General features: G+C 47.2%; 1 protein-coding gene and 1 long non-coding RNA gene across 2 annotated transcripts in view; one reads left to right on the top strand and one right to left on the bottom strand.

Moving 5' to 3' along the window:
* LOC309529640 overlaps positions 1-25,285 on the top strand; it is a 350,951-nt gene that overhangs the window by 72,182 nt on the left and 253,484 nt on the right. The window lies entirely within an intron of this gene.
* Positions 1-25,285, bottom strand: part of GATA4 (GATA binding protein 4) — a 60,506-nt gene that overhangs the window by 31,554 nt on the left and 3,667 nt on the right. Inside the window, exon 2 of the mRNA XM_082217792.1 lies at positions 22,105-22,862. Within this exon, the coding sequence (XP_082073918.1) occupies positions 22,105-22,627 (523 nt within the window). The 5' untranslated portion in view covers positions 22,628-22,862. The remainder of the gene's footprint in view (positions 1-22,104; positions 22,863-25,285) is intronic.

Raw genomic sequence — 25,285 nt, 5'->3', positions numbered from 1 at the left:
TTAACCAGCCCATGGATCCCTGCCGCCCGCTCGGTCGGCTCCCGTGCGCCACACTACACCGGCGTGGAGCACAGTGGAGACCGCCTTCCGCAACGAGGGCCTGCAGCCAATGAGAAGCTGTGCACGCCTCCTCCGCGCTGGAAGGAGCACCGGAAATAGCGTTTGCGCATGCGTGCATGCACACTCCGGCCCACCACGCTGTCTGTAGAACCGTGAACCGGCCCAAGCCACAAAAACTTTGCCGATCCCTGCTATAGACCATCGCAAAGCGGAAGGATCAGCTAAAAGGACGGTCTGGTGCTTTCAGTCACGTGGAGTTACTCTTTCAAGACAGCACATATTCTAAGAGCCAGCCCTTTTAAGGATCAGGGCAAAAAGATCACATCCTGTTGACTTCCTGGGACGGGAGGGAAAAAACATTTCCAAGAAAACCATCCCTCCTCCTCTCGCACGGCTGCCCTTGAACTTTGGCCACAGCATTGCTGGAGTGTTTCCTGTGCAGGAAACGTGGAAGGAAGAGCAAAATAAGGGGCGTCGTCTTGCCAGAGAGCCTGGGCGGGGCTTGCTGAGAAAGTGGGTGGGGCTGAGAAAGGGAGGCGTTGCGCATTTTGAGCAGCCAGCTTTTCTCATGAAATGCAAGGAAGTGAAGAGGAGCTCCAAACTGCCTTTGAGTTATAATCCCCAGATTTGCACGGCTGCATAAGATTGAAGTGTCTTAAGCAAGCATGAGAGAAACCTGCATCCGGAAGCATCAGCCTGCTAAGGGCCTAAATCCCAAGGTGTTTAGGGCTTTGTAAATGAGAGGTAAAGGGACACGGGTGGCGCTGTGGGTTAAACCACAGAGCCTAGGACTAGCCGATCAGAAGGTCGGCGGTTCAAATCCCCACGACGGGTGAGCTCCCGTTGCTCAGTCCCTGCTCCTGCCAACCTAGCAGTTCGAAAGCACGTCAAAATGCAAGTAGATAAATAGGTACCACTCCAGCGGGAAGGTAAACGGCGTTTCCGTGCGCTGCTCTGATTCACCAGAAGCGGCTTAGTCATGCTGGCCACATGACCCGGAAGCTGTACGCCGGCTCCCTCGGCCAATAAAGCGAGATGAGCGCCGCAACCCCAGAGTCGGCCACGACTGGACCTAATGGTCAGGGGTCCCTTTACCTTTAAATGAGAGGTATTTGAGCCTATGTTCAGCTGTCCCACTAAGGCATGGGTAGGCAAACCAAGGCCTGGGGGCTGTATCAGGCCCAACAGCCTTCTAAATCTGGTCTGTGGACGGTCCAGGAATCAGTGTGTTTTTACATGAGTAGAATGTGTCCTTTTATTTAAAATGCATCTCTGGGTTATTTGTGGGGGATAGGAATTCATTCATTCCCCCCCAAAAAAAATATAGTCTGGCCCACCACAAGGTCTGAGGGACAGTGGACCGGCCCCCTGCTGAAAAAGTTTGGTGACCCCTGCACTAAGGTTTATGGGATGCTGGACTACATGGACCAATCCAGCCTGCTCTGCAACACCTTAGGTTAGTCCACAAAAGAAGAAATGAATAAATGCATGGCTCATGCATTGCATCTGTTCACAACTGGTGCAAGGGTGCACCTATATTAACATTATTAATAACAACAGCAACATGCATTTTTTTGCAGCAGCTGACAAGTATCTGCAGGGGTCAGTTCCAAACTCTGCAAATACACTGACCTCCCCGTTAAAATAGCCTGGACCGGAGTTATCAGAAGGAAATAAAACTTTCGGGCTCAATTGATTGGGCTTTTTATCTAAAATAACAGACATTATAAGATAGGGGGAAAGGTTTTCGATAAGGAAGAGAATCAAAGCAGTCTTGAACCCAGATCAGATCGGGCCAGGAGAGGGAGAGAGAGAGAGAGGAGCGCAAGGCAAGTTCAAACTCCTCCACCCGATCGATGAAATCCTCGTGGCTCGGGTCATTTGGTTATGTGTGTTGCCAGGGGGTTGGGGGGTGGGAATCCGAACCGCTGCTAAAGTTGGGTGAACTTTGAAACACCAGCGTTTATTCTGTGATTATCATTAACTTGGTAAGCTGGTCCCTATCGATCAAGTCTCAGAATGGAGGTGCCAAAGTTTGAATGAGCTGTTTGGAGGAGAAGTGTGGGAGAGAAGAGAGAAGGCAAGAGGGGAGGAAGAGATGAAGAAAGATGGCAGAGGATGAGAGCGAGGGAAAGGAGAGATGGTCCTTCCTAAAGGTAAAGGTAAAGGTAAAGGTACCCCTGACCATTAGGTCCAGTCGTGGCCGACTCTGGGGTTGCAGCGCTCATCTCGCTTTATTGGCTGAGGGAGCTGATGTACAGCTTCCGGGTCATGTGGCCAGCATGACTAATCCACTTCTGGCGAACCAGAGCAGCGCACGGAAACGCCATGTACCTTCCCGCCGGAGCGGTACCTACCATATTTTTTGCTCTATAAGACTCACTTTTTCCCTCCTTAAAAGTAAGGGGAAATGTATGTGTGTCTTATGGAGCGAATGCAGGCTGCGCAGCTATCCCAGAAACCAGAACAGCAAGAGGGATTGCTGCTTTCACTGCGCAGTGATCCCTCTTGCTGTTCTGGCTTCTGAGATTCAGAATATTTTTTTTCTTCTTTTCCTCCTCCAAATACTAGGTGCGTCTTCTGGTCTGGTGCGTCTTATAGAGCAAAAATACGGTATTTATCTACTTGCACTTTGACGTGCTTTCGAACTGCTAGGTTGGCAGGAGCAGGGACCGAGCAACGGGAGCTCACCCCTGGAGCTTCCCAAATGGAACATTCCGTAGAGAAAGACGGCCCTGATTGGCTGATGTCACAGAGAAGCGGGGCAGGCAGAAGGCTGCCATTGGCTGAGCTGCTGTGATTGCAAAGGAAAGAAAAACAAGCAAAAGGGAATAGGAAAGGAGGGGGGAAAGATGCAGAAGACTTAAAAGGCAGTAGAGTGGTCCAAAAATTGGCATAGACCATGGTGCAGGTGGGAGATGATGCTGGAGAACACAGATCCAGGACTCTTTTGAAGAGCAGCAGCAAATGATGCCATCTTCTGCAGCTGACTGACAGACCTTACTTTCCCTAAGCATTGAATGAAGTGATAAAGAAGCTTTCAAGCATTATTACTGTTTGAGGCAGATTAGCATAGAGGAAGTGAAACAGTGGCGTAGCGTGGGTTGTCAGCATCCGGGGCAAGGCAAGTAATTTGCGCCCCCTGAGAGAGAGTGAGTGAGCCAGGTAGGGGCAGAGAGCTGCGAGTGCGAGCGCCCCCCCAGATGTTGCACCCGGTGCGGCCGGCCCCCCCTGCACCCCCCACGCTACGCCACTGAAGTGAAAGGAAAATAATCAAGCAGAGGCTGGGTACTTCCTTCCTTTTCTTAAAGGGGGTTCCATCTTCACACTAGCGGTTTATAAAGGCTACCCATTCTTTGCGGGATTGTTTGCATTTCTGATAAAAGCTAATGGGTAACATTGCAGCTTAAACTAAGTGGCTCCAGCCTGCTTTCCAAGGAGAACCTATGCAGTCAGAAATAAGCATGACTGATCAAAGGAAATTAATGCTGTGACTTGGGAGAAATGGCAGAGAAGAGGTCAGAAGAATAGTCTGGGTGGAGAAGGAAAACTGGAAAGGAGGAGAGCTGAAAGTAGCCAGGAACTGTGGAGGTGAGAAGTAGTATTTGTTTGTAGGCAAATGTTTGGGGATATAGATCTTCCCTTCTCAACAGCTCCAGGAAAGTAGATTTCTATTATACCCATTTGACAGATTAGCAAACTGGGTTCATACAACTTTAGATGGCCCAAAGTTATACTGAGAACATTGAGGTCCAGGTTTGAGGGCTTTCTGGCAAATTGCGAGAAGTGAGATTGCAGGGAACCAGGCAGAGGGGCCTTCTCGATAGTGGAACACTCTGCCATAAGACGTCAAGGAAATAAACAACTACTGTATCTGACTTTTAGAAGACATCTGAAGAGAGCCCTGTTTAGGGAAGTTTTGAATGTTTGATGTTTTATTGTGTTTTTAATATTCTGTTGGGAGCCGCCCAGAATGGCTGGGGAAACTCAGCCAGATGGGCGGGATATAAATATTATTATTATTATTATTATTATTATTATTATTATTATTATTATTATACAATGAGCTTTTGTGCTTGCGTGGGAGTGCTTCTTTTTTCTTCTTTATTTTCGCTCTCCCCTTTTCTTTTTTATTATTTTGTTCTCTTTAGATATTAGCTCTGTTTGGTTTTTACTGTATAATATGTGATAGATAGATAGATGATAGATAGATAGATAGATAGATAGATAGATAGATAGATAGATATAAGATTTACTTAGTTTTTATTGTATTATATGTTGAAAACCTTTAATAAAACTGAGTTTTAAAAACCTGATGAACTTGATCCAGTGATAACCAGCTTCTCAAAGTCCTACAGTGCTAGACAACACTCTATAGCTGTTGCAACACAAACCCCGGGTATCCTCTGAAGCTGTTCAGGAATTCCTCTATGAGAAGATTGGTTCTTCCCCCTACTTCCTTGCGTTTAAACTGCACTGAACCTGGGACCTTCTTGCGCGCAGAGCACTGAGCAGAGATCATTCGTCGCCCCACCTCACCCCTTGCAAACACCCGGTAAATTCCAGCAGTTGGCATTCAGCTACGTTTTACTCAGCATAGACCCTGTGCTAGATCTATTAATAGCAGCATTAATACCTAGTTGCATGCCAGCCCTGGAGTCAATGAGTTTGCACTGCAGGACTTCCAGTGATAAGGCATAATTCTATGAAAGATGCACACACAATTCTTTGTTTTCCTCTGCCTTCTATTTTATCGACCCATCTTTGCTTTGCTGGCATAATCTAAACAGATAACAGAACTTAGCTGTTTTTCAAATGCAGAATGCAAGCTCCTCCATCTCTGCTGTACTCGAGCTTCTGCCACTGTTTTAATCCACCACTTCCTGCCTCTCATTGTTCCTCCCTTCTCGCTCGCTTGCCATGCTGTTGTGCAGGGGTCAGCAACCCAAGGCCCATGGGCCGGAAGCGGCCTGCGGAGATCGTTTAGCCGGCTCACGAGCCGCCCCCAAACCAAGGTGCCTGCTCTCGCACTGTGCTAAACCGGCACGGCGTGGGGACTCGCTTCTGCGGCGTCAAAAATCGCGTCTGCGCAGACGCCGAAAATCGCAGGCGCGCGCACTCACGCACACTCACGGAGGGATCTCCTCAGGACTGATCCGGCCTAGGCAAGATAAACCTTGCTGACCCCTGCTGTTGTGCAACCTGCCTTCATTTTTGCTCCCTTGCTCCACCCTGACTTCAACCAAACCCAGGATTGTGACATGACACTACAAAAACCCTCCAATGGAGGTTGCGTGACGACAGCCTTACATTTTTATGCATGCGGAAGAAAGGCCACATTGCAGATAGCAGGCATTTCCATGTAGCCATTAGCAATGTACAGTGGTACCTCGGGTTACATACGCTTCAGGTTACAGACTCCACTAACCCATAAATAGTGCTTCAGGTTAAGAACTTTGCTTCAGGATGAGAACAGAAATCGTGCTCCGGTGGTGCTGTGGCAGCAGGAGGCCCCATTAGCTAAAGTGGTGCTTCAGGTTAAGAAGAGTTTCAGGTTAAGAACGGACCTCTGGAACGAATTAAGTACTTAACCCGAGGTACCCCTGTATATACCATATAGGCCTTTCTGATGTATCATATATTGTGTATATAACACTATATTTCAACAGAAGCATAGTGTCCAGATCAAGGGAAGTCATTGTTGTTGTTGTTTAGTCGTTTAGTCGTGTCCGACTCTTCATGACCCCCTGGACCAGAGCAGGCCAGGCACTCCTGTATTTCACTGCCTCCCACAGTTTGGTCCCCCTCACGACAACCCTCCGAGGTAGGTGAGTGGGTAAAGGTCATCCACTGACCTTACATGGCTGAGTGAGGATTTGAACCCTGGACTGTGGCCTCCCATGTCGGACAGGCCACCCCCCCCCCTTTTGAGACAGGGTCCTGCTTTCAGTGCCACAGTCCAGCCAGAGAAACTGAGAAGTAGGTGAAAATACAGCTCAAATGGCACCTGAACATGGCAGATGTCTACCAGCTCCATCTGGTACTCAGGATGAGACCCTACCAGCCCGCAGACTGTCTCTCCAGAGTGGTGCATGCTCTGGTTATCTCCCGCTTGGACTACTGCAGCGTGCTCTACATGGGGCTACCTTTGAAGGTGACCCGGAAACTACAACTAATCCAAAATGCGGCAGCTAGACTGGTGACAGGGAGCGGCCGCCAAGACCATATAACACCAGTCTTGAAAGACCTACACTGGCTCCCAGTAAGTTTCCAAGCACAATTCAAAGTGTTGGTGCTGACCTTTAAAGCCCTAAACAGCCTCAGTCCTGTATACCTGAAGGAGCGCCTCCACCCCCATCGTTCAGCCCAGACGCTGAGGTTCAGCTCTGAGGGCCTTCTGGCGGTTCCCCGCCTGCGAGAAGTGAGGTTACCAGGAACCAGGCAGAGGGCCTTCTCGGTAGTGGCACCTGCCCTGTGGAATGCCCTCCCATCAGATGCCAAGGAAATAAACAACTATCTGACAATTAGAAGACATCTGAAGGCAGCCCTGTACAGTCATAACTTGGGTTGAAGTAACTTCGGGTTAAGCATTTTCGGGTTGCGTTCTGCAGCGACCCGGAAGTAATGGAGCGCGTTATTTCCGGGTTTCACAGCTTGTGCATGCGCAGACGCTCAAAATGACGTCACACGCATGCGCGGAAGCGGCCAATCGTGACCCGTGGATTTGCTTCAGGATGCGAATGGGGCTCCCGTTCGCATCCAGAGGTACCACTTTATAGGGAAATTTTTAAATGTTTAATGTTTTATCGTGTTTTTAATATTCTATTGGAAGCCGCCCAGAGTGGCTGGGGAAACCCAGCCAGATGGGTGGAGTATTAATATTTTTAAAAGAAAAACAGAAAAGTTTTCCCCATCCCCAGTGAGCAACCTGGATGCTTTAGCTGAGATTAAACTAGTTGACCCTTCCAACTCTAAGATTCTAACCTTTAGCTACTCAGGTACAACAACCAGGAGGAACCACTAGCCCCAGATCCCAGCTGCTCCTCCTCTCCTTGAGAATTAAGGCCTGCTGTGTACCCATTAGCAGCTTACTTTTAGGATTCCCACCTCCAGGGAAGCTAAACTCAGAAGACTTGGCGCCTGCCTCTTAAATTAGACTGGCACCTTGATCCCAAACATTCACACTGGCTCAGCAAACCTCCAGGTCAGGTTTGGTCATCAACACTTGGAGATTGACTGTCCTCATTAGCAAAACCCCTTTCCATCTCCTGCTGGCTGAAGGCAAAGGGCCATTTAAATGTCAAGAAATGCAAGAAATGCAGGAGAGACAGCAATTACTGCTCCTTGGTTGCAGAGGACTCTGTGTACTGAAAACGAGCAGAGATATCCTGCAAAATGATGAGATCAATCATCATTTTTCCCCAAGGAACTCTAGGAACTGTTGTGCTCTGTCTCCTAACAATGCCTGGTACCTTTTAAAAGCTACAGTTCCCGGGGTTCTTTTGGGGGAAACTGTGACGTTAAAAGTGGTGTGTGATACAATGTAAACCAGGGAATGTAGAACTTGCTTTTTGGCAGAAAAAGAACACTGGTTTAGCTATTAACCCCCTTTCCCAGGGAGCTCTGGGAATTGTAGTTCTTTGGATCCCTCAAACTGGGAGACTGAGGGAAGGGGGCGAGGCGAGGCTCCCAGGTGAGAGCTGGGCAAGTTCAGTCTTCTGTATGTGGAATAAAGATGTGAAGAGCTTGATATTATTATACTCTTTTCTCTCTATTTTACTCTTTCTTTCTTTCTTTCTTTCTTTCTTTCTTTCTTTCTTTCTCTTTCTTTTTCTCTTTTCCGGTTCCTTTCCTATTTTTCTTTTTTTACATTAGTTTGGCTGTTATTGCATATCAAATGAAAAACTTTCAATTCAAAAATGATTTTAAAAATAGATAAATAAAAAGGAATCATAGCTCTCTGAGGGGAACAGTGGGAGAACACTGTCCAACCATCTCGTCCTCCGTCATTCCCTTCTCCTTGTGCCCTCCATCTTTCCCAACATCAGGGTCTTTTCCAAGGAGTCTTCTCTTCTCATGAGGTGGCCAAAGTATTGGAGCCTCAGCTTCACGATCTGTCCTTCCAGTGAGCACTCAGGGCTGATTTCCTTCAGAATGAAGAGGTTTGATCTTCTTGCAGTCCATGGGACTCTCAAGAGACTCCTGCAGGACCACAATTCAAAAGCATCAATTAGCGGGAGAGCAAATATTCCCTGCGACAGAAAGGGTTTTTTTAAAAAAAGCTCCAAGAGCAACATAAATCTTTTCTGAATGGAATGTGCTTGCCTGCTGCAGCTTCAGAATTGATAGGTTTGATCTTCTTGCAGTCCATGGGACTCTCAAGAGTCTCCTCCAGCACCATAATTCCAAAGCGTCATTTCTTCTGTGATCAGCCTTCTTTATGGTCCAGCTCTCACTTACATACATCACGACTGGAAAAACCATAGCTTTAACTATACGGACCTTTGTCAGCAAGGCAGTGTCTCTGCTTTTTAAGATGCTGTCTAGGTTTGTCATTGCTTTTCTCCCAAAAAACCGGCATCTTTTAATTTCATGACTGCTGTCACCATCTGCAGTGATCATGGAGCCCAAGGAAGTAAGATCTCTCACTGCCTCCATTTCTTCCCCTTCTATTTGTCAGGAGGTGATGGGCCCAGTGGCCATGATCTTGGGTTTTTTGATGTTGAGCTTCAGACCATATTTTGCGCTCTCCTCTTTCACCCTCATTAAAAGGTTCTTTAATTCCTCCTCACTTTCTGCCATCGAGGTTGTTTCATCTGCATATCTGAGGTTGTTGATATTTCTTCCGGCAATCTTAATTCCATCTTGGGATTTAAAACCTGCTAGGGAGGAGAAAGGTCCATCCCACCTGGTGGAGGTGGAATGGACCCCTTAATAGATGATATCTCCTATGTCAGGCATTGAAAATCCAGCTATGAGGTTCCACCTATTAGCACACAAGAAATTTTAGGAATATAGGGTCAGATCAAAGGCCTGTGACTCACAGTGTTCAAGCAGATGTCTTGTGCTGCGGTTATTTGACTTTTTAAATAGGAAGTTAGGCAGAGGTGCTGTAGAGATTGCCACAGCAAAAGGCATTCCTCTTGTTCAGTTGCCTTAGGAGGATTTTAAAAAAGCACACAAGCAGGGTAAATGGAAAAAAATGCTTCTTTCCATATGTTTGCTGTCATTTGATTCCCTAAAATCACTCCAGGGTTCTTTTTGCACCTTTCCTTCCCCACAGCTGCTCGATTTTCTCCCTTAATGACCACCGTTGGCCTTCCAACACCTTGAGAGTCAGCCTTGGGGCTGAGAATTGCAGCGATGCTTGTAAGCACATCCAAGGGCATGGTTTGTTGTTTTCCTGGCGTAGCAGTCATAGAATCACAGAACTGTAGAGTTTGCAAAGGGTCGCAAGGATCATCTAGTCCAACCCCCTGAAATGCAGGAATCTTTTGCTCAGCGTGGGATTTGAACCCTTGACTCTTGAGATTAAAAGTCTTGTGTTCTACTGACTGAGCCACTCTGAACACATATGTACACTCTGAACGTACAATGCCCATTTGCAGCTGAAATATCCTGGTTGAATAATGATGATAATAATAATTTATAATCACACATTTCCACCAGACCAGGACTCAAAGTAACTTACAACACAGATAAAATACAGAAAGCTAAAAACATATAAAAAGAAAATTGGTTCGCAAGTAATTAAAAATACTTTTAAAATCTATTAAAATATAAATGATTAAAAACAGCACAGCACTCTTTGTGCCAGTTGGTGACGCATTACTCAAGGAAGCCCTCCAGGTCTAGGAGATTAGTTTTGAGTCTTCTTTTGGAAGGGAAGTCCTGATGACTTTTAAAAGAACAGATTCTCCAACACTTGCAGGGGGCAGTATGGTACAGTGGTTAAAAACAAGAAAGTATGACGACTTTATTGAATTGTATTGGTTGCCTTGATGATTTTGTTGTTGCTGTTTCCTTTATTTATGAGCCACTGTATTTGATATTATCATGATTCCTACGTTTGTTGTTTTTAATGCTACTGTGATTATCACGAGCTGCTTTGAGTTCAAGCAGGATTCAAACATTAAAATCAAATATTTTATTGGATTTTAAATATGTTGTTGGAAGCCGCCCAGAGTGGCTGCATAAACCCAGGCAGATGGGTGGGTTATAAATAATAAATTATTATTATTAATTATTATTAAGAAAGAAGAAAAGCCCAATTTCACTGTTGGGCAGAGCGTGTTGCCCCTGCTCAAGAATGTACAATTGGAGCAATTTCATTGTGCATATCCCTGCCTCAGTTCATCTCCACTTTGTCAAATTTTGGATTGCAGGTTCCTTGGGGCAGAGACCTGACTTCCCTCCTATTCTCAGCAAAATGCTATGCACGCTGATGCTGTATTGACAACAAGGACCAGCTTTTAAAAAGCAGCTCTAATGCATGTACTAATGTGTACTAATGCGCTTTTAAGAAGGGACCCCCCCCCAAAGCAAAATCAGGACAAAATAGGAGCAGTGAAATGGATTACAAGCTATTTGAGATCGCCTCGGACCACCATAGAAATTTGGATTGAAAGGGAGATTCACAAGTGTCATTACAAATATAAGACCTTGAAAAGGTTTATTGACTCACATCATAGGCACGCAGCGGCGTAGCGTGAGTTGTCAGCACCCGGGGCAACGCAAGTAAATTGCGCCCCCTAACCCGGGGCAAGGCAAGTAATTTGCGCCCCCCCCTAACCCCTAACCTGCGAGTTGCCGCTGGCGCTGCCGCCCAAACGACGCCGCTTGCCCGGAGGAGGAGGGGGGCAGAGAGGCGAGGAAAATGCAACGGCCCAGCAGCTGCAGCAGCACCGGCGGAGGCGGGGCTGTGAGGAGGGGCTGCCTGGTGCATCCTCCGCGGCGAGCGCTGAGAGCCGCTGCCTGCTGGGCGCCTTCAGCCCGGACGCGCGCACAGCTCGTCGGTTCCGCGAGACATGCGGCTCCGCTACAGCCTGCGCCCGAGGCTCTTCGGCGACTCCGGAGGCAGCGAGCGCGCCCCCCCCCAGATGTTGCGCCCGGTGCGGCCGGCCCCTCTGGCACCCCCCACGCTACGCCACTGTAGGCACGTTAAAAGCCCAAAACATTTTTATTTTTTTCTTTGCAATCTGCCAAGAGTGGTCTCCTTTCATTCTCATCCCGTTTGGCTTGTGTATTTCAAATGTATCTCTGGCAGTGGCATATAAAAAGTGCTGGCAATTGCAACATGAACAGGACTTCATTGTTGTTATCTGCAGAGCTGAACCCTCGCCTAGAATAAACTGTTTCCAGCCAAGGAAAGCTCAGAGGTTTCCTCGACTGAAAACAACGCTCAGGCTGACCCCCGGCCCAACCCCCACTCCCCAAAGCACAGAGAAACATGGAGAGCACATGTAATGGATGCAAAACAATGAGGACTACAAAACAATAAGTACTTAATTCGTTCCGGAGGTCTGTTCTTAACCTGAAACTGTTCTTAACCTGAAGCACCACTTTAGCTAATGGGGCCTCCTGCTGCTGCCGTGCCGCTGGAGCACAGTTTCTGTTTTCATTCTGAAGCAAAGTTCTTAACCTGAAGCACTATTTCTGGGTTAGCGGAGTCTGTAACCTGAAGCGTATGTAACCTGAAGCGTATGTAACCCGAGGTACCACTGTAGCTGCTTGTCAAGGATGAGTGTGGGACTGTGTGTGTTGCAGCAAGTTTCACATTTCTTTCAGAGCTACAATGTCACGCTCCCTGCTTGCTTGTGTATTGATTCATTTGCAAAATTTGCTGGTAGCTTTCTCTTTAACCCAAAGCAACTAGAACCAAACAGCAACCTAAATGCGATTCTCAAGAATTCACTGGGGTACATCTCTCTGCCCCCTCCCCACGATTAAAACTGCTCTGGGGTTGCTTATAATTCACACATGAGCTCTGAAGTTCAGTGGACTTTGGGTAGCCACAGAGGTGTATGAGGTAAAGGTAAAGGTAAAGGTAAAGGTAAAGGGACCCCTGACCATCAGGCCCAGTCATGGCTGACTCTGGGGTTGCGGCGCTCATCTCGCTTTATTGGCCGAGGGAGCCGGCGTACAGCTTCTGGGTCATGTGGCCAGCATGACTAAGCCGCTTCTGGCAAACCAGAGCAGCACATGGAAACGCTGTTTACCTTCCCGCCAGAGTGGTACCTATTTAGCTACTTGCACTTTGACATGCTTTCGAACTGCTAGTTTGGCAGGAGCTAGGACCGAGCAACAGGAGCTCACCCCGTCGCAGGGATTCGAACCACCGACCTTCTGATTGGCAAGTCCTAGGCTCTGTGGTTTAACTCACAGCGCCACCCGGGTCCTTGTGTATGAGGTACAAGAATGAAATAGTATTTACAGCAGTGCACAGGTGCCTTAACTTGAAATATCTGGACTTATTCTGCCCCCCAGTCCCCCAATATTTTAAGAAGGCTCATTTTAAACAAATGAAAAATTGGCTGGTGAGCTGATCGCGGTGGCTGCAGAATTTTGTGGGATGCACAACTAGAAGCAAGGGGATCCTGATCAAATTTGCAGATGACACCAAACTGGGAGGGGTGGCTAACACCCCAGAGGACAGGATCACACTTCAAAACGACCTTGACACGTTTCCGAGCACAATTCAAAGTGTTGGTGCTGACCTTTAAAGCCCTAAACGGCCTCGGTCCAGTATACCTGAAGGAGCGTCTCCACCCCCATCATTCTGCCCGGACGCTGAGGTCCAGCGCCGAGGGCCTTCTGGCGGTTCCCTCATTGCGAGAAGCAAAGCTACAGGGAACCAGGCAGGGGGCCTTCTCGGTAGTGGCGCCCGCCCTGTGGAACGCCCTTCCAGCAGATGTCAAAGCGATAAACAACTACCTGACATTCAGAAGACATCTTAAGGCAGCCCTGTTCAGGGAAGTTTTTAACGTGTGATATTTTACTGTATTTTTGGTTTTTATGGAAGCCGCCCAGAGTGGCTGGGGAGGCCCAGCTAGATGGGCGGGGTATAAATAATAAATTATTATTATTATTATTATTATTATTATTATTATTATTATTGACAGATTAGAGAACTGGGCAAAAACAAACAAGATGAATTTTAACAGGGAGAAATGTAAAGTATTGCACTTGGGCAAAAAAAATGAGAGGCACAAATACAAGATGGGGGACACCTGGCTTGAGAGCAGTACATGTGAAAAGGATCTAGGAGTCTTGGTTGACCACAAACTTGACATGAGCCAACAGTGCGACGCGGCAGCTAAAAAAGCCAATGCAATTCTGGGCTGCATCAATAGGAGTATAGCATCTAGATCAAGGGAAGTAATAGTGCCACTGTATTCTGCTCCGGTCAGACCTCACCTGGAGTACTGTGTCCAGTTCTGGGCACCACAGTTCAAGAAGGACACTGACAAACTGGAACGTGTCCAGAGGAGGGCAACCAAAATGGTCAAAGGCCTGGAAACGATGCCTTATGAGGAACGGCTAAGGGAGCTGGGCATGTTTAGCCTGGAGAAGAGGAGGTTAAGGGGTGATATGATAGCCATGTTCAAATATATAAAAGGGTGTCACATAGAGGAGGGAGAAAGGTTGTTTCCTGCTGCTCCAGAGAAGCGGAGCAATGGATCCAAACTACAAGAAAGAAGATTCCACCTAAACATTAGGAAGAACTTCCTGACAGTAAGAGCTGTTCAACAGTGGAATTTGCTGCCAAGGAGTGTGGTGGAGTCTCCTACTTTGCAGGTCTTTAAGCAGAGGCTTGACAGCCATATGTCAGGAGTGCTCTGACGGTGTTTCCTGATTGGCAGGGGGTTGGACTCGATGGCCCTTGTGGTCTCTTCCAACTCTATGATTCTATGATTCTATTCTTCTATCTGATGCGGCTGTCGGCTATTGTTTCTGGGGCGCCTGCACCAATCAGAAGCTTGTGCGTTGGTTTTCAAACATTTCGGAAGTCAGACAAATTATTATTATAAATTATTATTACTATTTGGGCCGCCATCTCACCTCACCAAAATGGCCTTGTATGGGGTGTTTTGAAATGGCAGCAAATGGTTAGTTATTTAATCTCCAACTCCTTGAAAGAGTCTATCAAAGGTGTCTCCGAAAAAATTTACATATCACTTGGGAAGACAGGCGAACTAATGTCAGTGTACTGGAAGAAGTAAAGATCACCAGTGTCAAAGCAATGATTCTTCAACATCAACTTCACTGGACTGGTCATGTTGTGTGGATGCCTGATGATCGTCTCTCAAAGCAACTACTCTATTCCAAACTTAAAAATGGAAAGTATAATGCTGGTGGTCAGCAAAAGAGGTTTAAAGACTGCCTCAAGGCATTTTTTTTTTTAAAAAGTACAGTAGTATAAACACTGGCCTGCTAGCACTCCAGTTGGAGAACAGCCTTTACCAAAGGTGCCGTGGGCTTTGAAGACGCTCAAACTCAGGATGCAAGGGAGAAACGTGCTAAGAGGAAGGCACACTTGGCAAATCCACACTGTGATCAACTCCCATCCGGAAACCAATGTCCCCACTGTGGAAGGACGTGTGGATCCAGAACTGGCCTCCACAGTCACTTACGGACTCATTGCTAAAACCGTGTTTATGGAAGACAATCTTACTCGGCTACGAGGGATTGCCAAAGAAGCAGCAGGAGCTAGACAGACAGACACAGAGATGCAAAGACAGGATAATTTCCAGTTGGCTTGGATGTGCAATTCTGCCTTCAGAGGGTGGGAGGGAGCGGAATGGGCAAGGTGGATCCAATATGAGTTTTCAAATTCCGATTGACACAGAAAGCTGTTTTTACCACTGGCCCATCTAGGCCGGACACTCGTTCTACCTGGAGACACCCAGGGATGGAACCTGAAATCGTCTTCTGGCAACCCTCTACCACCAAGCTAAGTCCCTTGCCCACAGCTCCCGACAAGTGAGAACCTATAAGAAGTGCAAATTGGTAGCAACTGCAGGCTTAAAGACTCTTTAAGTTCAAAGCTTAAGTATCTCTGGATCCTCCCATTTAAAAAGGGAGAAAAACCCAACTCCTGCCTTCCTTAAATCCCTACTAAGGAGAGCAGCCAAATCCAATTGCAAGCAACACCTCCTGCCTACCAGTTAGAGGTTCCTGGAGTTGCTATTTGAATGATATATTATTACAGAAGGAAAGGAGCCAGGTTTCAGGGGGTGGGGGGTGGGTCCTATTCTCCTTCTCGGCCGGCCCAAGCAAACATTTGCATGTTCCTTTTACAACTCTGCCAGCTCTTTTTCCAACACAAGCCAATAAATTGTCCTTGTCACATCAACAAAAGGCCATGATTGAACGCAGTGTGTTTGTGTTGCATATTTGGGTGCGCTTGGAAGGGCTGACCCATCAGGCCTTGCAGCAAAGTACAAAGTCACAGGCGTTACCTGAGCATTGAAGGCCAGACCCAGGAACAAACAGCTGCATCCCAGCAGAAAATCGGCACGGAGCCTGAAAATTAGGAGGCAGTGATGTCCCGGGGATCGCGCCTAAAGCCAAAATCGCATATAGTCAAAACACATTGGGCGCAACTGTGGGTGGGACTGCCAAAGTCTCCCCCCCCCAGACAACAGCTCCTTTTTATTTTTAAAGTTTGCCCAGCACGTAAAGCTGAATGCACACAAGTTAAATGCATGCAAGTTGCGGGTTTAATGTATACAGTGGAACCTTGGTTCTCGAATGGATTAGTTGACAAACTAATTGGCTTCCGGACACCAAAAACCCAGAAGTGTTATGGTTTGCAAATGTTTTTTGGAAGTTGAACATCCGACGTGGCTTCCGTGTCAGTGCAGGAAGCTCCTGCACCAATCAGAAGCCGCGCCTTGGTTTTAGAACGTTTCGGGAGTCAAACGGACTTCCGGAACGGATTACCACTGTATACACGTGTATACAGGTACCACTGTATACACGTGCATCTGTAACAGCGAAACTGAATGACTTTGTCTGCTCCAGGTGCAACATAAGCATGCCTCTCCCATATCAGTCTCTACAGTCGCAGCAAGTGCTGTAACTCTCCAGTTACTGACTACTGTAATTCGCTCTACGCGGGGCTGCCCTTGAAGCTGTCCCAGAATCTCCAGCGGGTGCAGAATGCTGCAGCGAGGCTCCTCACAGGGTCTCTGCCATGGGAGCATATTCATCCAGTGCTTTTCAAGCTGCACTGGCTCCCGGTGGAGTACAGGGTCAGATTTAAGGTGCTGCTTTTGACCTTTAAAGCCCTTCACGACCTAGGACCCTCGTACCTACGGGACCGCCTATCCCGGTATGCCCCACAGAGAGCCTCAAGGTCCATAAATAGCAACACCCTAGAGGTCCCGGGCCCTAAGGAAGTTAGATTAGCTTCAACCAGAGCCAGGGCCTTTTCAACACTGGCTCCGGCCTGGTGGAACGCTCTGCCTCATGAGACCAGGGCCCTGCAGGATCTGATTTCTTTCCGCAGGGCCTGTAAGACAGAGTTGTTCCGCCTGGCCTTTGGCTTGGAGCCAATTTGATTCCCTCCCCGTCTTTCTTTTTTCTTTTTCCTTTCTCCTCCTAGGATGAGGCTGCATTTTAATATTTTAATGTTTCAATATTTAATGTATTTTAATCTTGTTTTTAAGTTGCATTCATTCAACTGGTTTCATTATTGGTTGTTAGCCGCCCTGAGCCCGGCCTTGGCTGGGGAGGGCGGGGTACAAATAAAAATTATTCTGATTATTATTATTATTAATAGTTTGACTTCACCCCCAAAGGCACACTCCTGCACTCAGACAGATGCCAACCGCGTAGGAAGCTATCGTATAGCAAGCCAGTCCATTGGTCCATTGAGTCCAGTAGCATCTACACTGATTGACAGCAACCTTCAAGCATTTCAGGCAGTGGTCTCCCCCAGTTCTACTTGGAGATGCCAGCAGGATTGAACCTTCATGCAAAGCAGATGCTTAACCACTAAACCATGGCCCTTCCTTATATCAATTGCATTTATTTCACACATCTCCCCCAAAGAGCTCAATGGGACGTACATGTTGCTCCCCCTCCCCATTTTATTTTCACAACAACCCAACAAGGTGTGTTAGGCGGAAAGTTCATGATAAGCCCATGGTCACCCCAAATATCCAAGTGGATATTTGAACCTTGGTCTTCTGTGTCTTACTCCAACACTCTAAACAGCAGAGATGTCTGAGGGTATCCTGGGAAGTCCAACCCACTCTGAATACAAACCCCATCCAGTGCCGGATTTACATATAAGCTATAAACAAGCTATAGCTTAGGGCCCCACTCACTTGGGGGGCCCCAAAAAATTTAAAGGGAGAAAAACTCGATGTACATTTCCAAAATATAAGATAAAAAAACAAATAAAACCTACATGCAGCAACAGTGTTTTGTGTTGTGTAGGCTCCTATGATGTAAGTAATGGGCCCCGCCTGCTCCCTAAAATATCACGGGTTTGCTCCTTTCTATATATAGGGTGCCTACATTCTGCATGGACTGGTCGCATGGCCACATATGCAAATGGCTTGAGAGACCTATTAGGTCCATAAATGACAACACAAAAAAAACAGTGACAGTTTGTTGTTGACAAAGGAGAGCTGGACTTATAAAGGGCCCCATTACCTTCAGTAGCTTAAGGCCTCATCAGATCTAAATCTGGCCCTGACGCCATCAGAACTGGAACAGAACCTAAATCCTATTGAAATGTTTCTGAGCATTTGGGATCATAGAATTGTAGTAGAGTTGGAAGGGACCGTGAGGGTCATCTAGTCCAAACCTCTGGAATGCAGGAATCTTTTGCCCAGCGTGGGGTTCAAACCCACGACCGTGAGGTTAAGAGTCTCATGCTCTCCCAACTGCCCTAAACACAGCTATTGGCCCAGACACTAAGCGGTGTTGAGTGTTTTCATACGCACCTAAAAATGCAAGGAAAACCCCGTCAGATCATGCCACAGGCTCAAATTCTCCAGCATCTTGTGTAGCTAACCACATGCCTACAGAGTCCCACAAGCAATAGTGTTCTCCCCACTGGGGATTTCCACAAATGGCACTCAGGGTCATCGTGCTTCCGACATGGGACTGGGAACATAGCCATTGTGGCCAGCATCCATGGACAGCCTTATCCTCAAAGATAAAGGACTGACCACACTCAACTACTGCATCAGCCTGTCTAAATGATTAGGAACATAAGAAGAGCCTTCTGGATTTGAACACAGGAGCCCTCTCCCCTCCTGGGGTTTACAACAACTAGTATTTGGAAGTACCTCTTTGAGGCAGAGCATAGGTAAAGGTAAAGGGACCCCTGACTGTTAGGTCCAGTCATGACTGACTCTGGGGTTGTGGCACTCATCTTGCTTTACTGGCCGAGGGAGCCGGCGTACAGCTTCTGGGTCATGTGGCCAGCATGACTAAGCCGCTTCTGGCAAACCAGAGCAGCACATGGAAACGCCGTTTACCTTCCCGCTGGAGCGATACCTATTTATCTACTTGCACTTTGACATGCTTTTGAACTGCTAGTTTGGCAGGAGCAGGGACCGAGCAACAGGAGCTCACCCCGTGCGCTGCTCTGGTTCACCAGAAGCGGCTTAGTCATGCTGGCCACATGCATGACTCAGAAACTTCTATCATCGTGCTACTTCTGAATCACTTTTTCTCCAAACACAAATGTCCCATTTGGAGTCAAGGCTCTCCACAAGATCCCCTCCGTTCTCTGAAATCTTAAATCTGGGGATATGTCTCTGAGTTCCTTGAATATTTTAAAGCAAAGGTTGGATGGCCATCTGTCATGGATGCTTTAGCTGAGATTCCTACATTGCAGAGGGGGTCCCTTCCAACTTTGCAGTTCTGTGATATCATCTGAGAGATGGACCTCCTTCATTGATCACTGGCCACAATGAGCCATGCAACGGTCACCTCCAGGCTTGATTATTGTAACTCGCTCTACCTGGGGCTGCCCTTGAAGCTGACCCAGAAACTCCAGCGGGTGCAGAATGCCGTGGCGAGGCTCCTTACGTGGTACTTGCTATGGGATCACGTTCATCCAGTGCTTTACCAGCTGCAGTGGCTCCCGGTGGAGTACAGGATCAGGTTTAAGGTGCTGGTTTTGACCTTTAAAGCCCTATACGGCCTAGGACCCTCATACCTACGGGACCACCTCTCCTGGTATGCCCCGCGGAGGACCTTAAGGTCCACAAATAACATTTTGGAGGTCCCAAGTCGCAAGGTGGTTAGATTGGTCTCAACTAGGGCCAGGGCCTTTTCAGTACTGGCCCCGACTTGGTGGAACACTCTGTCACAAGAGACTAGGGTCCAGTGGGACTTGACATCTTTCCGCAGGGCCTGCAAGACAGAGCTATTCTGCCTGGCCTTTGGTTTGGACTCAGTCTGACCCTTATGTTTCCCTCCCCTTATGGTTTTGATCTATGGGCTACTTTATAATGAGGCTGCATTTTAAATTGCATTTTAACTTGTATTTTAAATTGTGTCCCCCCCTTTTATGTTTTTACTGAAATTTTATTGGTGTTAGTTGCCCTGAGCTCGGCTCTGGCTGGGGAGGGTGGGGTATTATTAATAATAATAATAATAATAATAATAATAATAATAATAATAATAATAATGGCACCCCACTAATTCAATGTCTCCTCCCTACCCCTCACTCAGGAGATTTGGCTAGCACCAACTACAATGTTGTCCTGCCATACAGGGAAGAGATATATTTGCAACGTGCCAAGTTTTAAGGTGCTGCAAGTTTGTTGCTGCTGCCTGTTTGAAAACATGATTTCCTATTCACTTTTTAATTTTGTTGCATGTACCTCTCACATTTTCTCCAAGCTGCTCAGGAGACTCTTGAGAGTCCCATGGACTGCAAGAAGATCAAACCTCTCCATTCTTAAGGAAATCAGCCCTGAGTGCTCACTGGAAGGACAGATCCTGAAGCTGAGGCTCCAATATTTTGGCCACCGCATGAGAAGAGAAGACTCCCTGGAAAAGACCCTGATGTAGGGGAAGATGGAGGGCACAAGGAAAAGGGGACGACAGAGAATGAGATGGAGGGACAGTGTTCTCGAAGCTATGAACATGAGTTTGACCAAACTGCGGAAGGCAGTGGAAGACAGGAGTGCCTGGCATGCTCTGGTCCATGGGGTCACAAAGAGTTGGACACGACTAAACGACTAAACAACAACAAACATATGCATATAAAAAAACCTTTGAAACCTCATAGCACTGAATCAGGTTTCCCCCAAAACCAGCAACTGAATAGTATTATTTGTAAGTGATAAAAAGTGAATATTTTTATGGTTAAAGTAAGCGTGATTTTTTTTAAAAAAAAAATGGTTAGAAATTATGATATATGTAAACTGCTAAAGATGTGGTAAAATGAAAATCAGATGGGGGGACTTGGGGAAACCCGCCTTACAATGTTTAGAAAAAATTAGGATAAGACAAGAATTTGTTTGTATTGTTTGTTTTTCTATTTGTGTTGTCTATTTGTGTTATAAAATGAATATTTTTTTGAAAAAACAAAAAACAAAACAAAAAACCAACAACTGAAGGAAAGGCATTCTCTCTGAAATCAGCATCATTCAGATTTTTGTTTTTACTTAGCAAGATAGATGGATCCAGAACTTTAAAAAAGAAAGAATTAGCTCTGTTTATATTTTCTTAAAGTGGAATGTACTTTTCCTAGAGTAGCCTTTTAATTACTATTCATGGTTAAGTTAACTCACACTCAGGGAAAAGAAAGATATTTTCTTAACGTCCTCATTTTCAGAGATAACGTCTTTCAAATAACCAGGTAGTAGAATATTCAGAGTTCACCTAAATGTATGAGCGGGAAATAGAAAGAATCACGATAGCTAAAAACTGAGGGACGGAGAGTACATTGAATGCTTTCATAAAAGTTTGGTCTATAGTAAAAATGACTAACTTATTTTAAAAGTACACACATAAATCAACCCAGCAAGTTAATAGAAAGATGGGCATTTATCGTAATGATTTGGAACAAGAAGTTTAGCAGCAAAGCTCAACCTTATGCAGCCTTCCATTTCAAGAATCAAAGAATCACAGAGTTGGAAGGGACCCCGAATATCATCTAGTCGAACCCCAGCAATGCAGGAATAAGAAGCTGTCCCTCATGCAGATCAAGCCTGCAACCTTGGAGTAATCAGCATCACACAAACGTTTGTGAACAGATGCTTTCATTTGCTTCCTTGCACCTTATTGTTCGCATCTACGATTTTGCCGTTAAGCATAAAAGTATTATTTCAAAATGCCTTCTTCTCCAGATAAATTTTTCAGTTTGTTAATTGGTTAGATGCTGGTCAGTTCAAAATCAACATACCCGGAACCTGCTTAGCAATGTAGCTTTTTTCTTTCTTTCTAGAAAGACCCCAACTAAAGAATCTGAGAATCCTCTGGAAAAATAATCACTCAAAGGACCTGTTGATGGCATTTTACCATTGTTCTCTTGAGAGTGTATTAACTTATGGTCTGTGCGTGTGGTTTGGGAGTTGCACGGTCAAGGGAAAAACAATGCTGTCCAGGGTTGTAAAGACTGCGGAGAGAATAATTGGGTGCACTCTTCCCACCTTGGATCAAATCTATGCTTCCAGGTGCCATAAGAAAGCTGCAGAGAAAGCGCAGGACAGTGCGTACCCCGAAAATGATCTCTTTCAGCTTCTGCCTTCTGGAAGAAGGTACAGGCTTACAAAGACTAGGACTAGCCGCCTGAGAAACAGTTTCTATCCAAATGCAATTTTCATTCCAATTTAATGCAAGCCATTCCAATTTAAACGCAGTGTAAGGTAGTCTTTATGTGGGTACATTGTATTCAATTATGGGGTATCAGAGTTTTTAGGGGGCTAACCAGCCTGGGATAGCAGCCTTGTTGGTTTTTGAATGTCTGATGTACATTTTTTCAATTTCGTTCTTCTGTATGGGACAATGACAATAAAGATTATTGTATCGTATCGTAAAGCTAACAGAGAGAGCGGATCTTACCTAGGTTGGGGTGTCTAGTACCTCCTGGTGTTCCCCGGTTCTGGAGGTTATGGAGCATGGGGTTGTCGAAAGGCGAGGAAGTCCAAGTGGCCCCCAGCTCCGGGGTCATGTAGCTGGCTGGGTAGGGGCTGGAGTAAGATCCACTGAAACTGCGGGCGTATTGTTCCCTGCTGTTGGCCGTGATGCTGAGGGGGTTGCTGTAAGTGGCCCCCTCTCTGGAGGTGGTGCTCGGGATGGGGGAGCCGGCAGCGAAGGAGAACCTGGGTGAGACGGACGGGTGCGTCGAGCCAGGGTTATACGAGGCGCTCTCGGCTCCGGGCTGAGTCCAGATGGAGTGGCCGGAGGGGCTGCCTTGCTGCGATGAGGCAGACCCCTGGAGGTAAGGAAGGCTGGGAATCATGGTGCCGACTCTCGTGGTCGGGATGTAGACAGGAGAAGTGGCAGCTGCGCTGTGCATGAAGCCACTCGCACCTTCGTAGGCCTGAGGGCAATGGTTGGCAGCCATGGCTAAGCTCTGGTACATCTCTGGAGGAGCAGGCGAGATCCAAGTGGGCTAGAGGGAGAGAGAGTCTAGTTCCAAAATCAAGACAGGAGGTGACCCTGTCGTTCCCAATCAGGTCCAGGATGAGAGGATAGGGTGGGGAAGCAGTTTTCCAGGTCCTAACAGGTTCTAACCTTCAAGGTGGTTCCAGGCATCAGGGGCAGCAGTGGCTTCCGTGGTCTGGCATCCTTCTCTCCCTTCTGGGCCTGGTTCACACCTAGAAAGGAAGGGGAGACAGAATGAGACATGCAGGTAAAGTGTGGGTAGGGGGGAGGAGAAAGAGGGAGAGAAAATGTGGTTCAAAAAGGCTCCCTTCCCCACTTAAGGCAGGAATAATAAACTTAGGGAAGGTGAGAGACAGTTAGAGGGCACCATCAGTCCCTGGGGGTATAAAGGTAAAGGAACCCCTGACCATTAGGTCCAGTCGTGACCAACTCGGGGTTGTGGCACTCATCTCGCCTTATTGGCCGAGAGAGCCGGCGTACAGCTTCCAGGTCATGGGCCAGCAGGACTAAGCCGCTTCTGGCGAACCAGAGCAGCACACGGAAACGCCATTTACCTTCCCGCTGGAGCGGTACCTATTTATCTACTTGCACTTTGACGTGCTTTCAAACTGCTAGGTTGGCAGGAGCAGGGACTGAGCGATGGGAGCTCACCCCCTAGATTCGAATCGCCCACCTTCTGATCGGCAAGTCCTAGGCTCTGTGGTTTAACTCACATTGCCACCCCGTCCCACTTAAGGCAGGTATAATAAACTTAGGGAAGGTGAGAGACGGTTAGAGGGCACCTCCAGCACAGCCAAACCTTTGTCCCTGGGGGTATAGATGCTGCTAATTGGAGCAAGTCTGGCTGTTTGATCTGAAATCACATCACAGCAGCAGGCTGTCCTTTTGGGAAAGGGAGTGAAAATAATAAAGGATTGAAACTGGAGCCTAGAGTTAGGTAGGTTAGAAACGGCTGTCCTCCAGAATTGTGATTGTGGAATCCAACCTTTGTCTTGGAAAATGGAAATGGAAAAAATTGTTTTGGGGGGAGGCAGGCAGCAGAAAGCAGCTGAGCAAAGGTATAGGATGGTTTGCACACAGAAAGATGGGAGTCAGTTAGGTCCCTGTGTGCTGTGACATAGGTGTATACTTTTCCAGGAAGGATAAAATTGTAGAGTTGAGAGGGTACCCCGAGGGTCTTCTAGTCCAACCTTCGAGGGAGGAATCACTGCTCTGTGAACCAGAGCTCCGTTTGAGGCTGACTTCAACACAGAAATGGGACGTCTGGAAACTGTGCGCATGCTCAGGGATGAAAATGCCACAGGCCACAATTCCTCCCAGGTTCATGACTTCTGTGCGTGCTCAGAGGGCGAGGAATGTTCATTACAGAGCTATTCCTTGCAGCCTTGAACAACACCCCTCTCCCTGCTTGTCAAAATGCACATTTGTGCACACATCAAAAGGCAACGATAATGAGTCATGATTTCCTCCTTTGCAGTTAAGATCTGCCAGTTCTGCCCAACCACACTTAGAAAGGCAAGCAGTAGGACCCATGTGGGATGTGCATACTGAATAATTGTGCACAGGAGCACTGCAACACATGCATGGAACACATGTGTGACCCCCATCTTCAATGCATGTACATCTACATGTTCAAAACAGCAGCTGGAAACTCAGGACAGGCTAACTAACATTAATTGCTCGTCCTTCTGTTGACAGGAGAATATGAAGGTGTTGTTTTCCTGTTGTTCTTAACCTTCATGTCCTACCATTCCTCCAAGCCTCTTGCATTTCATCCTCACCACAACCTTGTGAGGTGGATTAAACGGAGAGTGTGCAATCGTCACCCAGTGAGCTTCGTGGCTGTGGGGGATTTGAACCCAGAATCTCCCCAGCCCAAGTGTAATCACAACTCTAACCACTGTGCCACAATGTCTCTCCAGGGCCTTTGGAAGCCTGCCCCGCAACACAAAAAACCAGTCCCCTTCAGCAGTCTGCATTTTGCATGCAGGCACCAAGGGAGAGAGGGATGCGGGTGGCGCTGTGGGTTAAACCACAGAGCCTAGGACTTGCCGATCAGAAGGTGCGACGGGGTGAGCTCCCGTTGCTGAGTCCCTGCTCCTGCCAACCTAGCAGTTCAAAAGCACGTCAAAGTGCAAGTAGATAAATAGGTACCGCTCCGGCGGGAAGGTAAACGGCGTTTCCGTGCGCTGCTCTGGTTCGCCAGAAGCGGCTTAATCATGCTGGCCACATGACCCGGAAGCTGTACTCCGGCTCGCTCAGCCAATAAAGCGAGATGAGCGCCGCAACCCCAGAGTCGGTCACGAATGGAGCTAATGTTCGGGGTCCCTTTACCTTTACCTTTACCAAGGGAGCGAGGCCACCTCTACTCCCTTCTCAAATGGTCTCCTCAACCTATAATGCCTGAAACAGAGAGGACTAGAATATTTTAAAGGGCAGAAGTTGATGGGGTCACTGAAAAGGATTGCATGGGCAACCCATTAGGAGACACAGGAACTAGCAACCTACTTCGAACACAAACACAATCTGCTTTCCACGCTAGGGCTGACTCTTGCGCAATGCCTTTGGGCATGTGCAAAGTGTCAGCCCCTGACTGCTGAACAATCACTGCCTGGCTCTCCAGCTCCCCACCCCC

This window comes from Podarcis vaucheri (genome assembly GCF_965113315.1).
Source record: "Podarcis vaucheri genome assembly, chromosome: 3".
In the NCBI taxonomy this organism is placed as follows: Eukaryota; Metazoa; Chordata; class Lepidosauria; order Squamata; family Lacertidae; genus Podarcis; species Podarcis vaucheri.
This window is presented reverse-complemented; position numbering and strand designations above follow the sequence as displayed.